Consider the following 20,282-nt stretch of genomic DNA (forward strand, 5'->3'; position numbering starts at 1 on the left):
AGAACAACCGAAGGGATTTCAAAGCATAGAAAGGCCCATCTTGAAGGAATAAGACAACATCTATGTAATGAGGGTTAGAAAGAAGCTTTTCCAGTGCTGGGGTACTTTGTCACAGCCCCGTGGTGATGCTCACACCTTTCTTTGGTGTGGACACAAAACAGTGGCCCAGCACTACCTCAACAAAATCCACCTTCTTTATGGATCAAGAAGGTAGAGCAGAAATGATATATCCCTGTATATCAGGGATCAGAAAATCTGTGAGGACCAAGAGGGAGAAGAGGAAGACCATCAGCTGATATAAAGCCAAACAAAGCCATTAACATCAATGACATGCAGCTGGCACCAGCTGAGGCTGTGCTTTTGCACGGCTTTTCTCTGGGGAGCCACAGCAGGTTGCTTGGCTGGTTGGGGGAAGGTAGGGGAGGGAATCAGGAGTCTCTATCTTTATTTATTTATTTATTTAATGCTACCATTAGTTACAAGCTAGGGGGTATTTAGGTAGACTGTTCTTTGGTTTGGCCCAGCATGGTGGCTCCTGTCTTCTTACCCACAGGCAGTGTTGAGTGTGCCCATGTTTTCTACAGTAGATGGACAGAAGGGAAGATGCTATGACCTGCTTTGTTCCTCTTGCTCTGCTGGACTTAACTTCTTTTTTTGAGTGTGGGTGAGCAGTAAGTGTTCCCCTTGCAGGGCAGGAGCACGCTGGGGGTGTTCTCCATTAGCGCTTTGCAGTGTATGGGTGAGAGGGCAAGCCCCTGGCAGAATTACTCACCCCGTGTAGCATTTAGAGAGAAACTTGGCAAAACAGAGGCTTGAAACCTGAAGAGAATTTTTTTTTCTCGATGATTGTATTTGTGCTGTAAAATTGTTAGAAATGCAGGCTGGGATTTCCATAGCTGACAAGCAGTGATAGCTCACGGGGCTCTGCTGCCAGAACAGCGGATGCACCCTGCAGCTTCTCCTTCCCCTTTTCCCCAGCTGGTGCTCTGGGCATCTGCCCTCTTCTCGTGTTCTATGTCACTTGGGATCAGCTGTATGAAAGCACAAGATAGCTTGAAAGCAGTAGCTTTAGCAATGCAGATCTTGGTATGAGCTGATCTTCTTCTCTTGCAAAACAAATATTTTGTAGTTCATACCTAGCTCAGGTATCTCTGCGGCTGATCTGCTGCTGATATACAAGAGGGACAGAATTTAACTCTTGTTTAGTTGGACTGACCATGCAAAAGAAATGGGGGTAAAAATCAAAAAATCCTAATTTGTATTTTTATATCTTGCTTGGAAGTGTTCTTGAGGATGCAAAGAATGAGTAGGTTCGTGGAATAAGAAGATGCTTTTACAGACACTTATTAAAGAGCTACACTTGAAACATTTTGTTTAGATTTTTAAATGTCAAGTCAGTTTTACTGGTTAATTGAGATTTAAATACTAAATAAGTTCCCAAACAAGCAGAGGCTGTGCAGTGTCATGTCTGATATTAAAACTGCCACTCAGCTACCTCTGTCCCCTTCCATTTAAGCAGAAGAAAATCAAGCATGTGTAAAATTTGGAAGAGGTGCATTAAAGGGCTGCCTGCATTCCCTCATCCTCTCTCTTTGTTAAGTGCTTAATTATTTTTGTTGTCTCCCCACCTATTCATAAGTGGGAACTGCTCTGCCTCTGATGTGGGTGATTTCTCATTGCATTGTGCCTTCAAATTGACATTTATGAATTAAACAGCAGTGTGCTGTCCCAGGGAGAGCCCCATTGTGGTACAATTAGGAATGTAATTGCAGGGAGCCACCTGGGAGGCAGCTGGGACGAGGAAGGCATCGCAGATGCTACAAACGAGGACAACATAGGTAACACTGATGTGCAGTACATTGGGGTGGCAGAAAGCTCACCCAGATGATCCCAGAAGAATTGTGCTTGCCGGTTTGCTCTGGGGAGGGAGGATGGAAAAGGCATTAGAGAGCTGATGGCTCTGCTTTCGTTGAACTCAGCTGAGATTTTCCCTTGGACTTTACCGGAGCAACATATTGATTCTTTTTGTAGAAACCTTAGATGCCTTATGCTAAGCACAGAGGAAACACCGGAGTGAGCAATTAATTAGTGTCCCCCTGCACGCTGAGACCTATTGCTTGGGCAGTCCTGGGAGAGGACTGGTCTGTGGGTCCCTAAAGAGCCACGCTGCTGCTGCATCCTCTCCCAGGCTGGATGCTCTCCCAGATAACATCAGGAGCACGTCTTTACTGTGTGGGTGATGGAGCAGTGGCACAGGCTGCCCAGAGAGGCTGTGGGGTCTCCTCCTTGGAGATCTCCAAAAGCCACCTGGATGTGGTGCTGGGCACCCTGCTCGGGGTGGTTCTGCTGGAGCAGGGGTGGGACCAGATGGACCCAGAGGTCCCTTCCCACCTCGGTCTATGGGGTAATGCTGCAGAGGGCTGAGCTTTCTGATTAAGTTAAGCCAAATGTAAGCTGACCGGAGTTATGTTTCCTTGGGCTTTTATCGCACATGTTGGCTTGTAGCCTCCTACAAGATTAACTTCCTGATTGGCCTTAATGAGAACTGCACATGCAGAGGAAAGGGGATAACGTGTGTTCCCTCTCCCAACATTGTTCTATCTCCAAATTGCAAGTAATAGGAAAAAAACATGTCTTTCTTTACATATATCCTCTTCGTCGTGACCTTCAGCCCCTGAACGTGCCGAACATAGGATTGTTTTGTTCCTTTAGGCATATGAACAAAAATGTGCTGGGAATTTGGGGGTTGATTTTTCCCTTCCTGAACTGGAGTTAAGATGAACCAGACAACTCTGGAGGCATAAAGCTTCCTGCTGGTGACCTCTCCAGGTCCGTCTTTTGTGCCATCAGCGCTCACCAGCCCTGCCCGAGGAAGGACAAACCTCCCGTGTGAAGCCACCTGGGTGTTTGCAGCTCCCCACCAGCATTGCCCGTGTACAGCTGGTGCCAGCCAATGCTCCTGGGTTTTGCAGCGTGAGCACATGGCTGGGTCAAATCCATCAAATTTGTTTCTCACTGAGTAAACATTATCAACGGTCATATGCTGGGGGCTGCTGACCCTGGCTGAGCTTGAACACATAACCTCCTGGGGAAAGGGGCCTTGACAGTTTAGTGATTAACATGTTAATGGCACGCTAACAGGGGACTTTTTTCCCAGGAACAAATACCCGGAAAAACCCACATTGCCTTAACTGCTCCTCTGGTCAGAGTTGTTGCACGTTTGTTAGGCGCACTGGGGGCGAGGAAGGAGAGGTTTCCTTGGAGCTTGCTGAGGTCCTCACATTGCTGGGAAGGCAAAAACCCACTAGCACAATTTTATCTCCTTCATTTTGTGCTTAACTAGATAAATCACACTCAGGCCCGTTGGTTAGCCCAGGCTGTTGTGATTCTCTGGATGATGTGTGGATGGATGCCTCCAGTTCATTGGGATTGCATCTGATTTTGGAATTGGGATCAGTGGGACTGTGCACAGCCTGGGTTTTACTGGGGCTGGTAGAGCAGACCTTAAGCTATATTGGGGAGAAATTAGGTACTGTCCTTTGTTTGTATGTGCCGTCTTGGGAGCAAGGGTCTGCCGTAGGCACAGGTGAAATACGGAGCAGCAGCCAGAGACTGTTCCTGGCCCCACCATTTACTCTGTGTGCACCAAGAGTGGCAAGTGTGGCAATGCTCCTGATGGAGCTTGTCCTGGGGCACAGGAGTGGACCTCCAAAGGCAGCAGATACCTCCCTAAACCACCTTCCTGGTAACAGCAGGAGCAGCAAATATGTATTTTTCCGAGGGTCCCTGCTCCTCCTGGGGGCAGCAAAATTCAATCATCTGGCTTACATTGGCAAGGAGCTTGAAATTGACTCTGTTCTTACCCAACGTGATTCAGCGTACCACAAATCAGTATAGCTCCATCAGCACAGTAACACGGGTAAGTACCAGCAAAGGACCTGGCCCACAGATAACTTAGAAATAATACAGAAAGCCAGGGTTGAATAATTTCAGAATATAAATGTAGTCATGGTAGTAGTAATAATAATAATATTTTCCCTAGTGGGAGAAAAATAGACCTTCCATGGTTGTTGTGCCTGGAGCTATTAAATATGGATGAGACAGATGAAATGCTACTTCTCCTATTACACAGAAATGAATAAACAGTAATTCTCAATCACTATATGCATCTCAAGCTTAAAAAAACCACAAAAACAAGTTAAATATGAACACCTGCTACTGTTCGTGTATAATAAATGCTACTCTGAAGCTTTTGTCAACAAAGTGAAAAGATTTGCTTCCTTATAAAGACTCTGATAGCAGCTCACCCAAAGTGTCTACACTAAAGTTAGGAAACTGGATTTGCTGTCAGGCATGGGGCCCCAATAAATGACTTTATTTAACTGTCCTACTCGGTGGCTTGACAATGTTGTTGGTTACTGTGGATTTAGTAATGTGTGGTGTAGAAAGCGAGAAGCACTTCTGAAATTCTAAATTTTCATGGTGAGATGGCAGACGCTGCCGGCTTTTTTAATGGATTGCTTTTCAGGGAAGAGCTAAGCTTCAGCCCTTTCCGTGGATGGTGTGTGTTTTGGGACAGCTGCCTGTGATATGAGAGGAAAGGAGAGCTAAAGCAAAAGACCTAGGGTGAAAAAAGGCTGTGTCTGGGTCCTCTGTGATCCAGCAACATGTGAAGATGCTCTTCTAGTTAAATAGTGGGCGTTGGACTGGGGGGACCTGGGGTTTGTCTGCTTTATGCCCCCTCTGCCCAAGTTCCCACATATTTCATTTGAGTGACAGCACTGCCTAATCCTGCAGGGATGCTGTAAGGATAAATGCATGAGAAATTTTGAAGTTTGGGTCTCTTGTAACTGAAAGAATGCAAAGGAGAATTGCTGCATTCCATTTAAGGTGTTATAACTAAGTCTTGGGATGTGCCCTTTATTTTAATTAGTGGCATCTTCCCTCTAATCCTGCAAAGAAGAGACCACTGCTATCTGCAGTGGCAGTAAAAGGTGCATCACACAGTTAGCCAGATGAGAGGCAGCCAGAGGTTACATTTATTTGAGAGAAATCAGTTCAATAAGATAACAAAGGCTGTTTCCTCCACAGGTGTGTGATAAACTTTCAAAGCTGTATTTTCCCTGGACACCTCATAATTCTCTGCTCTTCTAATTCCTCTCAAGTCATAGGCTGTATTTACTTCTAGATATCCTGGCTGGGCTACTTGCGTGAAAATGGTCTCACTGGAATTGGACAGTACTTTACATGCCATGGTACACATCCTTGCTCTTGCCATGGGTTAACCCTAAAGACGTCCCTCTTTGTGTCAGCGATGGGCTTGACTCCCCAGTATTTCACATGCCCATTTGTTACTTGAGCTGGCTCAACCACATTAATAGACTGTAAGAACAGCTGTCCTGGGTCAGACCAAAAATGCAGCTCGTCCCGTGCCCCATCCCTGCAGCCAATGCCAGATGTCTGGGATGGAAAGCATAGGTCAGCGTTTGACAATAATGTAATTATTATCATACTGTGAGCACTCCTCTAGCATTCAGAGAGATGTGCGCAGGCATTTTTGGAGACACAAATTGTGCACTTAGTAGTCTGGAATGGATTTTATTGCTCGTATTTTTCCAGTCCTTTTTTTTTCAGTCCCTGTTAACATCCACTGTGTCACACAGAAAGTTGCATGAAGTTTGCTTGGTTGGTGGGTCCCTGCTACCTTTATTTGCCATCACCTCATCGTTGCACTGGAAGGAACAGCAGCACTTGCCCTCCTCTTCTCAGAGCTTAATTCTGTCCCTCTCAGTTATCCATTCCTGAAGAGGCTGAAAAGACCCAGTTTATTCAGTAATTTCTCATAGTGGAGCTGTTTCATACCTTCAGTCTGTCTTCTGCCCTGATTCTTCCATGTCCTGCAGGCAATGAGGAGGATCACAACAGCACGCAGCATTCAGGGGTGGTGAACTGCTTCCTTAGCAGTCCTTAACACTGGTTATTTAATGGATTTACCATTTATTCCTTGCTGTTTTCTGTCTTTTCACTAGTTCTTTACCCATGCAAGAAGATTCTGCTATTTGTTAAGCTGCTCAGAGAGCCTGTGCTGAGGCAGCCCCTTGAAATTAAGCTACATCAACACATCATGTCCTCATCTGCATACATGCTGGTGCCTTCACAATGCTCCAGTACATTCCTTTTTCAAAAATCTTTTTAGTTTTTCCTCCATATATCATGTTTTTCCAGGTGTTCAATAGTTCTCTCCTTTACTAGAGGGATGGTTATTACAGTTTTTACTGACTTGCTGACCTCAAACTTACTAATGTGGAGTTTCCTGTAATTCCTGAGTTATTGCTTTGAACCCATTTTTTAAAATTGTGTCACATAAGCCGCCTCCTTATTTTTGGGTACCCATAAAGCTTTAAGTGAGAAACTTCATCCCATGGTTATTTTCAGTAGTGTCACCTGTAAGTTCCCCTACAACGGTTGGGTCAGTCCAGCCTATAACCCCTTCTGCCAACCTTGTAAAGGTTTCCAGTGTAAGAACCTCCCCAAACCTCTCTGCAGTGAGCACAGATCCCCCCAAAGTCTTTTTCTTTATTATTATTATGATAATTATTATTTTGCTACTGCTGTGTGGGTTATTTCATGCTGTTTCTATACTTAATTTCTTCCTCACCCACCAGTGATCTTGTACACTGCTTGCTTCTGATATGTGCAAAAACGTCTTTATTGAATTATCTGCCACTTGCAACTTGTTCTTCAAATGCTTTTTCCTGACTTTCAATGTTTTTAGGTTTTACCCACTAGAACTTAAAAATCCATTCCTGTTTCCTCATTTGGACACACATTTTCTGATTTTGAGGATGCTGTCTTACTTCTCATAAGTTCCCTTTTCCAGCTCTTTGGCCTTCCAGACTTCTCTATTTCTCAAGTTTTTCAAGCATTGATGTTTTTAAACAGTCCTTATGCTTCCTGCAAGTTTTAAATCTCTTGTTTCTGCCTCCAAGGATCTTCTCACTTCTTGCTAATAAGTTTCTTCATTTTTATAGTTCTCCTTTCAAAATTAAATATGACACTGAAGATTGAGCAGAGAGATGTAACACTTGTTTCCTAACAATTTTAGGTTTGTCTCATGTATATCCTACTGTAGGTTGAGAGTTTATTGCCTTGGAGAGTGAAGGGGAGTCCAGTTCTGCAACCCCCTTTGCTGATCATTTCTAGCACATCTCTCTAGTTGTTCAGTATTTTCATGATTTAAAACAAACAAACAAACAAACACATTACATGACATGGGAGAGCAGTTTGCCTGTTAACATCTTTAAAATGTGCTTTAATAGGGAGTTATGGAAAGAAAGTATTTGGCAGCAAATGTTAAAATGAGCAAACCAGAACTGCTTCCTCCTATAATTTGTGCCCAAACGGTGGAGCTCAATTCTACAGGAGGCTGTGAAATTCAAAGTAGATGGGCTGAAGAAATTGAATTATTCAGAGTAGTAGAGCATAGGTAGGTAATATGTGATGGGTCAATGCAACTGTCACTTGAACAGAGATCGCTTTTCTGGATCACTGACTGCTGGAAGCTAGGGAGATAAACTGGGGGAAGTCTTGTGCTGCATGAACTCCACTTCGTACACTCTCTCTTCACTTATCTGTTATACCTATTACTAAAGAAAGGAGCCTGGACTGGGCAGATCTGGTTGCTTAAACCTGTTGAGAGTTTTTTGCCTTCTTAATTTCTTCCTATAACTTGGTAAAAGGATCCTTTTCATGAACAAGTCACACGGAATTACAGTTCAGGCTCCTCAGCTCTCTATTTGCTTGGAATGACTTCTCATTTACTTGGAAATGGAAACATTTTAATGGGGAAAGGGTTGTGTTTCAAAGGGGTCATAAAGTTTCTAATCAAATTAGGTTCTTATTCATAGCAGAAAGCAAAACTCTTTTCCCAAAGGACGTATCATGCTTTTTCTGCTATTCTAACGGTTTCATGGAGCTCCTTTCGACCTGTCATGTTTTAATGGACTCAGAATTCATAGTTAACCTCCCATCTGATCGTGGTGGGGACATACACTGTCCCACTTTAATCTATTCCTAAAAAGACTCCAGGGATCAACTTGTGCGCTTGCTAGAAGCATTAGGTGTCCAGCCCTCCTTCCCATCCAAGCTCTTTCATCATTGACAGCAAACTGAATCCCCCCTGGAGGGCAAATTGCTGGATTTTATTTTTTTTTCTAGCTTTTTTATTTTAAATCAACTTTTAACTTGTTTTGAGTACTCAGTAACCCATCCCATCTGTGGGCTGATGTACCAGCTACAGCACATCCACAGCATATGTGACTTGACGTGCTTTTACCAGCTTCACCATAGCTCCCCAGCTCACTTCCAGTGGCGTGCTGCTTGCAACATTTTGGGGAATTGGCTCCCAGGTAGTCTTTACAGCACGCAGGGAGAGAGATTCCTGCAATTCCACTGCTCCTCCTCATTTTGCGAGTGCTCTTGTGCTATCCTTTTAGGGGATTTTCATCTTCTGGGGTGCATGTCACCTGGGAGGATACTATGCCACTTCCTTTTTATTAATGTTTAAAATTATGAAACAGCTTCCGAAGAAAAAGAAATTATCAGTGTCAGGTTTGCAGAGCTGAGTTCCCCTTTCCCCACCCTCATCCAGCTCATTGTGTGTGTCAGTACTGCTTGAACCTGCCGTACAAGAGCTGAGCTGGGTTATCTGGACCTGTGTAAAGGCTGAGGAGCACGGTGGTTGTTCTGGTTGGTGTGTGTGTAACATGTCAACCTGTGATGGAAATGAGTTCTTAGAAATTCCATTTGTAAAAATAGGTAGGGAGCGTGGCACTCATCTCCTAGGAAACCCCTTGTTGTGTTATGAGGCTATAATGTGCTATGATTACAGTTCAGATAAGGGGAAGCAGAGTTGCTGTCAGGTTGCTTCTGCTGGAGTTTTCCAACACAGAAGGTCATCCGTATGTAACAGTATACTCTCGGTGTTTGTGGACTGGTTGGGGCACTGAGCTGGTTTCTCTTGGGCCGTTGCTCACTGGAGACTGGAAGGTGAAAACAGAAGCAGGTGTAGCCCTGAGTTTTGCTGCATGCAGAAACCATGGGTGGTTGGGGTCTAAAGCTTTTATGGGTGATGTGACTGAGATCTCAGTGCCTGGTGGCTTCCATCGACCAGGCTCACCTCTCTGGGTGGGGAGATCTGTCCTTCTTTCAGATGAAATGCAGGAAACACCAGTACCTTTTTTTCTGCTGTGATTCTCTAAGAGGCTCAGCTGCTTTGGTGCAGGTGTGCACGCAGGAGGGACTGCTTCCCTCCTGACGCTGTCTTCTACCATCATATGGGGAAGGCAAAAATGGCTCCTGTCCTCAGAAAGATTTCTGCATGTGCCACTGGCCTCCTTGGCTCATAACAGCATAGGATGAACCTAGAGGGCTGCTTTTGCTGGGTCCCATATGCTCCCTGCTTCATCTGGACACAGTGCCTAGGCTGGGCATGGTTTGGACAGAAGCTGGTGCAAGCTTCTTATGCTTATATCACCTGGGGAATTTCCTCTTGGTCAGTCCCAGTGACATCAGTGTCCCTTGACATCAAAAATGTTCATTCAGAGCAGTGCAGAGGCATGTGATAATAGGTTTAGGAGGGGAAGGTTGTTCTGGTGCTGCATCTGTTTTGTGAGTAACTTCAGGAATCTCAACACAGCACCTTGAAGGTGGAGCTGCGGGGAAATCCCTTGCCAGCAGAAGCTGATGGGAGAACCCTTTTTGCACCGAGGTTTGAATGAGAACAGGACTGAGACTTGCACGCATAGAAGCTGTGTGGCAATTCTTTTATCAGAAGGATCTGTGAGTTTCTGAAGTGCTTGGTAACTGCTGTATACAGCTACACTGAAATAATCTTTGCCAAAATGTTTGTTTGCAAGCCTGCTGGTTACCAGGCAAACCCGTTTGCTGAGATTTCTTAGCATACCTCAGCTCAGACATGAAACAACATGTGGACCCATGAGTCAAGAGGAGCGGGGGGGGGGAAGAAAAGCAAGCACTCCTATGGTGTTTTAAAAGGTGGCCATTGAAAGGAAGGCTTCAGATGGAGCTCTGGGTATATTGCAGTGGCTTTTCCTACCAGAGCTCAATTCTGAGCTACAGAACAAATTGTATTGCATTTTACTGAATTGTCCCTCCCCCCACATTTTATTATTATTTTAACTCTAAACTACTACTTGGAGTGGGCAAGGATACAAAATACACATCATTTTTAGTCCAAATATTTAAAATAGATATGCGAGACTGGCTGGATGGGTAACAACAGGATGAGAACAAACCCATTAAAGTTTTCTAGAGGCACAGAAGGGCTCTTACACAAGGGGAATTGTTCAGCTGTGCTTGTGACAGCTCTGAACCCTGTGGCCTCTTCTTTCAGAGGCTCATCACACTCATGGGGAGCGCATCCTGACCGGGGGCCGTCCACTGGGTCTGCATGATTGATCTGGAAGAGGCTAATCCTATTTGTGCCCTGGTTGTGTGATCTGATTAACTAACCTAAATTTGTCCTTGAAACAGGCAGGGACTGTGCTGTGATCAGGGGCACAGAAGCTTTATGAGTCTCAATGCTTGTTTTGATTTGAATGTGTGCTTATTGTGCACACTCAGGTCCTGTGATTTAGGGAGAAGATTTGCCTGCTTAGCCTTCAGAGTGTCCACACTGCAGATGTTTTCAGTCAGTCTCTCCCCTGGGGCTCCCTTTCTCTCAACAAAGATCAAGAGATGTGTTTAGGGTGTGTTTTATCTGACCACTATTAGTTACTCCCGGACAAGCTGACGGCACTGCTGTATTGGCCATCTCTTGTCTGTAATGCATGGGGAAGTCGCTCAGACATCGATAACATCCATGTAGATGTGCTCAGGAGTTTCCTTCTGGGTGGCCAAGCTCTGCTTTCTCTTGAAGCCAGACCAGACACCAAGGCTGAAAGTTATCTCAGTTCATTGCAGCTGCCTGGCAGGCATTTTGGGGCTAGATTTGGGCATCTCAGATGATCTGTTTGACCAGAGCTAGGCGGCAATTGGAGCGTGGGATTTTTGGTGGAAGGGGCTTAAGGATTTGTGCAGCGCCATGCTGTGCTTCCCTCAATATATTTTAGGATGGGATGTAACTGCCTGTTGGAGATTCTTCTCTGAGTATAAAAGGAGTGCGCACATTTAGATTATGTGATGTTCTTTGCTTTTAAAGAATTGTTACTTAAGGATGGGTCCATGTTCCTGTTCCTCACGTAGCTCATCTGTAGAATGGGTCATACAGATCCTGAAAGATGGGGTCAGCATTTGAAAATCACATGTCAAGTAATGCAGTCATTTGTTTTTGATTACCGAGGAAGAGCACCAGAGCTGATACTTAGGCTCTGTTTCCTAAAGATGCCACTTGAAGGCATGGAGTGGCACCTTTTGCAACTTGGATTTCAAGGTCCAGACAGCTTTAGGAAAAACTCTTGGGTTAATTGGATTTTCCCATGGTTTAAACCCAACTGCAAAGTTACTTGCTCTTTAGGCAGTTGCTAGTTTCATCTTTACTAAAGATGAACTGGCATTCACTTTAGAAGGAACATAGAAAATGCTGAAAGCAAAGCTAGTGTTTACACTGTCTTTGCTTTGCTCTAAAAGATGCAGTGTCATCCAGTTCCTAAATTGATCCAGCCTCTTCGGAGAGTGCCAGATCATTTCTTACATTTCTGTGTGGAGGAAGAGGAAGAAACGTGCTTTTTCAAATTGGTGTAATCTGCTTTATAAGGCCAGATAAGATCTCCTGAAATGTGTTGTAATAGACCCTGCATATATCAGTGTCAGAACAGGGAAATGCTTTGAAAAACATTATGGAGCTCACTTATCCCTCAAGAAATGTTTGCGGTCATTATAAGGGAAAAAAAGGAAAAAAAAAGAAAAAAAAAAAAAAAAAGGTTATTTCCCTGTGAGAATGCTGCCATCAGATAAATCCTGGGAGACAATGAGCTCCTTTCGTCTTATAAGATGAAAGTGGAAAAAAGGTACTTAAATATTCACTTTGGAAAGAATGTGATCATCAGTGGAGAAAATAAACTGCTTAACAGCCCATTTGTGAAATGCATAATGGAAGGAAGAGCTCAATACAAAAAGCTGTATGTTTTGCTTTTGATTCTGGATAGCTTTACTGTGATTGCCACAGAGGATGTAAAGTAAGCATAATAGGCCTTTAAAGACAATACTTCCCTTTCTAATAGGGGTCAGGATTAATCAGAAAGGAGCAAACAGTTCAGGAAAGTAAAGCACTGTAATAACAAACAAGACTGGGTATCTGTGCTGGGCCAGTTTCCCTTTTTAGCATCCATGCATCACTGTCTCAGACCAGACTGCATAGCATCCTATTGAATTAGCATACACCAGGCAGCTAAAACAAATTAGTTCATCTCAGAAAGGGAAGAGTTTCCACAGAAACTTTTCTTTTTGGCTTAATTTTTGAGCATTACATGGTTTACTCTCTTCTGCTCCTAAGTTTGATGGCACCAAAGCCTGCATGCCTTACTCTGCTCTGCACGTAAGGGCTTTATTTGCCCAGGAGTCTCATCAGCCACGTGCTTTGGTGCCTTCACCCTGCTGGTGTGTGACCTGGAGTGCCCCAGGCCCTGGTGGATTCCTCATCCATGTGGCTGCAAGCTGTGCCAGCAGCTTTGCTGATGCCCAAAATGCCATATCTGGAGGAAGGGAAGGGGACCTGGCAGTGGCAGGGGGCACTGTCGATGTGTGCCATGCCCCACTGTGAACTTGAAATTCATCCTGGAGTCAAAATTTAATTTCTCACTACAGCATTGTTTAAATGGTTCCCAGCAATTTTTCCCTGGGTGAAAATTGTTGACCATTAAGGAGGTGGTTGTGTTCTGGTGAAAGTGGTCTGGGGGAAGAGGCAGGGCTGTGAAGGAACCTTCCTTGACTACATTGTCATAATTTCATGTTTTATCATGTGCAACTTTAACTTCACAGAATTCTTTCTCCTCTACGAAGCTTTCCTTTAAGTAGCTGCCATGGTTTTTCAATCTTAATTCTAGTTAATTTCTTTTTTTCTCTGAGAGTATAAAGTACTGAGGAGTTAAACCAAGAAGAAATGATAAGCTTCAAATTGCCATTAAAATTCCTGCATCTGACTGGTGACAAAAACTGTCAAAACACTAAGCTGTTGTAATTGTAGATAATAGTACCCAAGAAAGTAGCAGTTGAATCCAAACAAATCCAGACACTTTTGGTGACTACGCGAGATTAAAGCTTTGTGCTGCTTGTTCCATCGTAGTGAGCTGCTGTGTAAAGGGGGGAAGAAAATCAAACTGGTGTATAAGGAGGGGGAAGAAGCAGCTCTACCTGGAACATGAAGCCGTCATGTGTCTGTTGTGGTCGTGGCTATGAGTCCCAGCAGAGATGTGTGGGTTGCTGAGGTTCCTCTCCCAGAAGCTGTGCTTGATGGGGAGCATCAAGGTGGTGGGAGAGGTGAAGCCATGAGCTTAGGGATGCGTTGCTCATCCTCATGCACAGCAATTCCCTGGCTCCTCTCATCTTGTGGGTAAGTGGGGACCTATCTGGAGAAAAATGTGTAACCCCAATGGTCTTAAAGTGCCTTCTAGCTTGGGCAAAATGCTGAGGGTATTGACACAGGGGAGCAGAGAGACATGTCAGTGGTGAAAATCTGCTCCTTGCTGCAGGAACATGCAGCAAACGGTATTTTAGCCCCTTGCCGTTGTTATTTGTGTGTCCACCAGGCAAGATCAACAGCATTTTTGGCACAATTTGAAGTGCTGTTCATCATCTGGAGCGTGTAACACCAGCTCCATCCCCAGGTACCAGGCACCTCATGGGGAGGGAGGTCATCGCTGTGGGTGCAGGTCAGGATCAGCCCTGGGGAGGGGAACCAGGGTCAGGCATGGCCCAGGATGGCCAGTTGGGTTACAGCAGAGATTCACCTGGCGCCGAGGTAGAAAAGAGCATTTTTAGTTTTTGTCTGGGTGGTTTGGTGGAAGTTAAATGAATAGGGAGGCTAAAAATACCAACGTTAACACAGTGTTAATCCTGGTCGTCCTGTGCTTGCAGAGGCAGAGGAAGCATTGCCATAGAAGGGGCTGCAGGGTTGGAACAGTGTGTTTGATGAATGAAAATAGCTAGAAAAAGCATTTGTCCTCCAAAGAATAGATGGAGTCAAATAGACCAGTATGTGTGTTTCTTTTCTCAGAAATTTATATTAAGCTTCTTGGGAACGTGTAGGGATATTTGATTTCTGTACTGTGCGTAGCACAGTCCCGAGAGGCTCCTCTCTGCTCCTCTGAGTAAAAACACCCTCCTCACTTCAGTTTTGTTACCTTTGCATTCAGACTTCACTGAGCTGTTGAAAATTTCATTGTAAATTTGTTTTCACGCAGATCTAAGGACACTCACACGGCTTTGGAGTGAAAAACAATCCAGCCTTAGTTCGGGTTTATGTTGGGAAATGTCTGGGATTTGGAAGAGTGAGGGCATGTGTACAGAAAAGACAGAGTAGAAAATTTAATGAAAAAAATAAGGCGACTTCTGCAGAAAAATGGCTTGGGAGAAAAATATTCTAGAGGACCAGAATCTCCTTGGTATGTGCTGGTTATACAGAGCCTGAGCTCATCCCACAGTTAACTCCTCAAGGACTGTAAGAAAAGCTGTAAAAGTGCCAGAGAAGATTTTTTTTCTTACACGCCTGCTTCTGTATGTAGTGCAGCTCAAAGCTGCCTTTGTTTGGGCAGTCAAGGAGCAGAATTTGTGTGTGGTTACCAAAGCCACGCTACAGAAATGGCTTCTTGGGTTTGGTCGGTCTCACCCAGTCGGTTGGTCTTCCATCTCGGGTTGATCTTCACGGTGGACGTGGTATATTTCTCAAACCATGAGTGTTCACTAATTTTTTCCATGGTTTGGCTGGGGCAAAGTACACACAGAAGGCCAACTGTACCATAATTAAGATCATTAGCTACACACAGCCTGAAGATGTGAAATCTGTTTCCTGACTATGTCTGTTGATTTAGTGTGACAGAGCACCTGCTAATGCAGTGGAAAACTCTCAACGTGGAGGTCTCTGCAAATGGAAAAATTAAGTTTTCTCCCTCCATCAACTCTTCGTCTTCATTTTGTCAGTGCTTTTGTAACAACATTTTTTTTTGAAGAATAAGAACAGATTTGTTGTCACAGTATATGTTGTATATATATTTTATTTCTGAAATTAAGTATTCACCTTAAATTATAGTTCAAGCAGATGAAGAAAAGTTAATTGGCCTTTATTTTACTTTGATCTGCAGGATAACCTAGCCTTGCAACCTTGTTTTCTAATAGAAAATGCAGCCTGGATATGAGTGCTGTCCATATTCCAATGATAATCTTGAAATCCTAATCTGTAAATCTGAATTAAAGAAAATAACCAAATAAGAAATAATTTAAGGAAATTAAAACTATAAAATATTGACATCTCATAGGATGCTGACATATGCAAAGGGGTGAGGAGTCAGCAGGTCTCAGCCACCTTCCAGAGTTTGCCATCATCTCAATGTCACTTGTCCAGTCATTTAACCTTTTTTCTTTTGCACTGTTCCTAATTCATATGAAAATGATCTAGATCACAAAATTATTCCACATTTTAATTAGAAGTTTAACGAGAGCTGATCCTCTAGGGTAAATGATAACGTGGTCATACCTTTCAGAAGTAGGTTCAGTTGCCACGCTTATTTCAGCAGCTAGCTAGGTGGTTTAATTTTGCAGAAGTTTCTTGCTCACCCATTTCCACCGCTGTCCTAGTTCCTCAAAAATGTGATGCTTTTCCTATTCATTTGCTCTAACCTCCAGGAAGGACCTGCAAAGCTGCCAGGGGGGTTTGTAGCCCCCAATTCAGAGAAGCAAAGGCTGGGTCCCCAGGCACAGTGGAAAGGTTGCCGTTAGCTATTTCCCAGCTGTGGGGAGTGGGACATCCCAACCATTGCAGATAACTTTGAAATAGTGACTTTTAATTGATTAACCTCTTCTCCCTGCTTTTAAAAAAATCTGTGTTGGAGTGTGAAAATAATTTTTGGACCAATTTTTTGGGGGGAGAGGGAGAGTGTGTGTTGTGGAGGGCTGTGAGAATAAAAGTCCCCCAGATATTTTCTGAGTAATATCTTAGTAATTTTCAGAGTAAACACCTTCCTCAGAATTTCAGAGAATTCAAATATATATATATATACATATATATACATATATATATATATATATATATATATATATATATATTATATGCTGGTATTCTTCCCAGAAATTGTGTTTTTCCATGCATGAAATTTCAGATAAAAACTCATAATTCAAAATACAAGATTCACCAAGTGGCTTCCGAATCTCTTTCTGGCTCAGTGCTGATTTAAAATTACTTGATGATGCTTAATAGAAGCCACATCCTTTTTACAAGAAGTCTTGTCATTTCAGTGGTGAACGATGCACCATTTTCTAAACCGAAACACATTGAGAGAACTTTGTACACAATTAACTTTTAACCCTCAATAAAAAAATGCAATAAATTCTTGGAGATAAACTGTTGCCTTCATTTATGTCTTGATTTTAAAGGGCACATTAATTCTTTGGGGGGAAAAAATATCTCCTTTAGTAAGCCTGCCAGGCTGGTGTTCTGTGGATTTTTTTTTGAGGAGATGGGGAATTTGCTGTAGGATATTTTACTGTTGGCAAGAAAACGAGCAGCTTTGTATTTCTGACTTTCTCTCTGTTATTTACCTAGTCATGTATAAGTCAAGAAAGATTTAGTGGGGGCTGGATTGGATCATTAAGTGTGGGTGAATTCATCTGTGTATTTGAAATTAAGATATTTACCTGTCCATCTATACACTATTATTTCTGACTCTCCCTTGACACACTCCAGGGGTGTCTTTGCTGCCTTTTGCTTGCTGATTTTTTCTATTATTTTTTTTTTTTGTCTTATACCTTTCTTTTCTGCCCAGCTCTGTTTAACTCTCTGATCCCTGTCTGCATTTCTTCCCTCCCTTCTCTTTCTTTCCAGCACTTCTCTTTATTTTGTCTGTTGCCTCTTTGCTTCTTTTTTCCTTGCGCTGTGACCACAGGAGCTGTGCAGCAGGAGCACGTGCAGTGCAGCAGGATCGTGCAGACCATCATTGCCAAGGGCTGGCATTTATGTGAATGCTTTAACTGAGGTTCAGCTCATTTCTTGCTTTAACGAGAAAGGCTGCTAAGAAGATATGGAATTGTTTTTTACCGGTGTATATCAGACTTCCCCCTAAAAATGCATTTAAATATACAGAGGCTGCTCCAACCCCATGGCTGTCCTAGTATGTGGAGAAAAATCCAGTAAAATGGTGAATCCAGCTGAAATATAGGCATTTCTCGAAGCTCGGTTTATTATAAAGAGGGATATAAAGGGATTTCATTGATTTTGTCATCTTAGAAGAGCAATGAAATCCAGATCAGAATGGGAGCTCTGTGCTTTGCAGTATTGTAAACACTTGGAGAGCTGTGTGAGCAGTAAATGACCAGTATGGATATACTGTTTGTAACGGCATTTAACTGCAGCCAAAAAGATTATTCAAGACACAGCTAGAGTGAAGTGGTGAAAGCTTAAGCAGATAGGACTTTAAGGCGTCCATGAATTATAGCTGGGAACTGCCCCGTGAGTTTCTGAGCATCCGAGTCTTCAGCCAAAGCCGATAAGCACTGAGTGGTCTCAGGATTTCCCAGTAAAGGGATTTTATTGCAATTCCACTCTGGCTGTCCTGAGCATGAGGGTTAAAAGGAAAGCACCATTTGGCAAACCAAATAATTAGGACTGTTGATGACAGGAAAGCAAAGAGTACGTCTGCAAAAATACGTTGGATTGCTCGATTTTCTTTTTTATTGCTCCAGCCATTGGGATTGATTGTATGGACTCTGAACTGGAGTCTGTGATGCTCCGACATGCCGTGGCAGTTTATACACAATGCAGAAAACAAAGCTGTTCCTGTACTTAGTGCAGCATAAATGAGTCTGGACATTTTTTTGGTCCTTTTTGCCAAAAATGAGGCAAAGCGTTCTTTGTTCAGAGGGTCACTGCCACATGGACACAAACTACCAGTTTGCAAAAGTCTCTTTTAATCCATCCCTAAACTTCCCGTCTCATTTCCCCGTTGCTGCTAATGACCAAAATGTTTCTGTGTAAACAGGCACTTTCTATCCAGCATCCTCTTCTGCCTGCCTGTTTCGCTTACCCCTTGGCTCAGTGATTCACTCGGTCCTTTCACAACTCAGGAACTGGCGGTGAGGCCGGGAGCGCTTGGTCGTGTCGTTGTGCATGACTTAGAAAGGAAGAGCCAGGAGAGGAAACGTCTCTGTAGGTCCGCAAATATCTAAATAAGCAGTGACCATGGGCAACGAAAGTCAGGGAAAGTTCGTGGTAGCCAAATGAGGTTGTGATCAAATATTAGGAGCGGGTTGGAGTGTGGTTGGGCTTGCTCAGCCTCTTTTCGGAGAGAGCTATGTAGAAGAACAGAATAACCGAGTGATGGATAACCCAGTGTCCTACCTCTTTTAGTGTTGTATAAGTAAAATATGATCCTTCGCTGATGGACTTTGAATTGGGATTTGGGGAGCACTACATTTTGGGTGGTGCTTGGCTCTGGCGTCTCTTGGTAAAGGCAGGTAATTTGGGAGGAGGTTTTGGTGAACAGGAGCAGGGATTTGCTGTTCCTCAGCAGGCTGGTGGTGCTCTGCCATGCCCACTACCTCGCTGCTAAACCTGACAAACCAGGAATATCAGAGCAGCCCCAGTGTGCCAGAGCAAAGGTCCCTCCAGATGCCAAAAGGCTCTGAAGGATGCCCAAATTCTCAGAAAGCAGCATGAGAACAGCAAAAGCACATAAGGGCCCTGCCCGTCACATCTGCCTGGCCTCTCCTCAGCCAGGATGCTTTGCAGGAAGATGTGACAGTGCAAGAAATAATACTGTTACGGAATAACCCAATGAAGGAGAGACGCTGCCCACTCTTGGCAATTAGCAACTGGCTGCTGTGATGATGTTTCTGCATCCTTTATTTGTGTAATCCTCTCTGGGGTAACTGCAGGGAAGCTGCTATTAAGGCAGACATTTGGGCTTTGTGACTTAATCCGATTGTTTGGCTTTAGCGATTACACATGGCAGTTTGTTTTGTGGAATATCTCTGTGTACAGAGAGGAACTCTGACGATGCTTCTCCATCTGAGTCAGGGTTGAGCAAAGGGTGAAGAGATGCTCAGGGAGGACCAGAGCGGAGGCTCTGACCTCTTGTGGTCACCGAGGAACTGAGAGCACGTATGGCACCCGTGGGTCATTTGCTCCCAGGGACTTTGTGGTGCTGTGTGAATTAAACCTCCAAAAAACTTCAGAAAAGGGAAAAGTACATCATTCATCATATGTCAAATCAGCAGCTTGGCTGCAATCCCTGCCCCTGTGTATGGAAATGGCACTTTCTGATTTTCGACCTTTGCTCAAACTTCTGCTGGACTGTAGTTCTTTATTAGTATTGTTGGGTTTGGTGAGCCTTTAATATTTTGCCTGAATGCCTTTATATATCTGTAAAAACAGTGAAAGATTCTCATAATGCCATGGCTGTGATTAATGAGAGCAGCTATCAAAATCCACCAGAAGAATAGATTCAATTGCTGTATTTCAGATAACAGCTTGCAAAGAAATGACACCACTTAAAATCTCTGCTTTTCTTTTCTTCCTTCAGGGGCGCATTTTCCGAAGTTGTTTTGGCTGAAGAGAGAGCTAGTGGGAAACTATTTGCAGTCAAGTGCATTCCCAAGAAGGCACTGAAGGGGAAGGAAAGCAGCATAGAGAATGAAATTGCAGTCTTGAGAAAGTAAGTATCAGACCTTTGTTTCTGCTTCTTTGCTTCGATTAGGCTCCTGCGTTTCAGGCACAGGAGCAGTGACTGACAAGTGTGACTGACTGGTTGTTCAGCCCATCACCGGCAGACAAGATCAGCTGAGTTTAAATGATGCTGAAAATGTTTTGAGAAATGCTTTGGTTTTCTTTTGTATTAATCCAGCCGGATGACTGTGAAATGGCAAAGAAGAGGATATAGGCTGGAGTAAAAGCAGTGATGCCCTGCAAAAACCCTTACCCGCTAATAATGTCCGCAGTTGGGTCATCACCTCTAAGGGGAGTAAGAGTGAGGTTGTTATTTCCAGGTGCTTAAAGCACTTGATACACTGATTGTTGTAAAACTAATTAGGCATGCTACAGACTGCTCAAGGTGACA

General features: G+C 43.7%; 1 protein-coding gene across 5 annotated transcripts in view; it reads left to right on the plus strand.

Annotated features, from left to right (window-relative positions):
- Positions 1–20,282, plus strand: part of CAMK1D (calcium/calmodulin dependent protein kinase ID) — a 219,533-nt gene that overhangs the window by 76,310 nt on the left and 122,941 nt on the right. For all 5 annotated transcript variants that reach the window (XM_040547397.1, XM_040547406.1, XM_040547415.1 and 2 more), the window contains exon 2: positions 19,749–19,880. In XM_040547397.1, coding sequence (XP_040403331.1) covers positions 19,749–19,880 — 132 coding nt within the window. The remainder of the gene's footprint in view (positions 1–19,748; positions 19,881–20,282) is intronic.

This window comes from Cygnus olor, chromosome 1 (assembly GCF_009769625.2).
Source record: "Cygnus olor isolate bCygOlo1 chromosome 1, bCygOlo1.pri.v2, whole genome shotgun sequence".
Classification (NCBI taxonomy): domain Eukaryota; kingdom Metazoa; phylum Chordata; class Aves; order Anseriformes; family Anatidae; genus Cygnus; species Cygnus olor.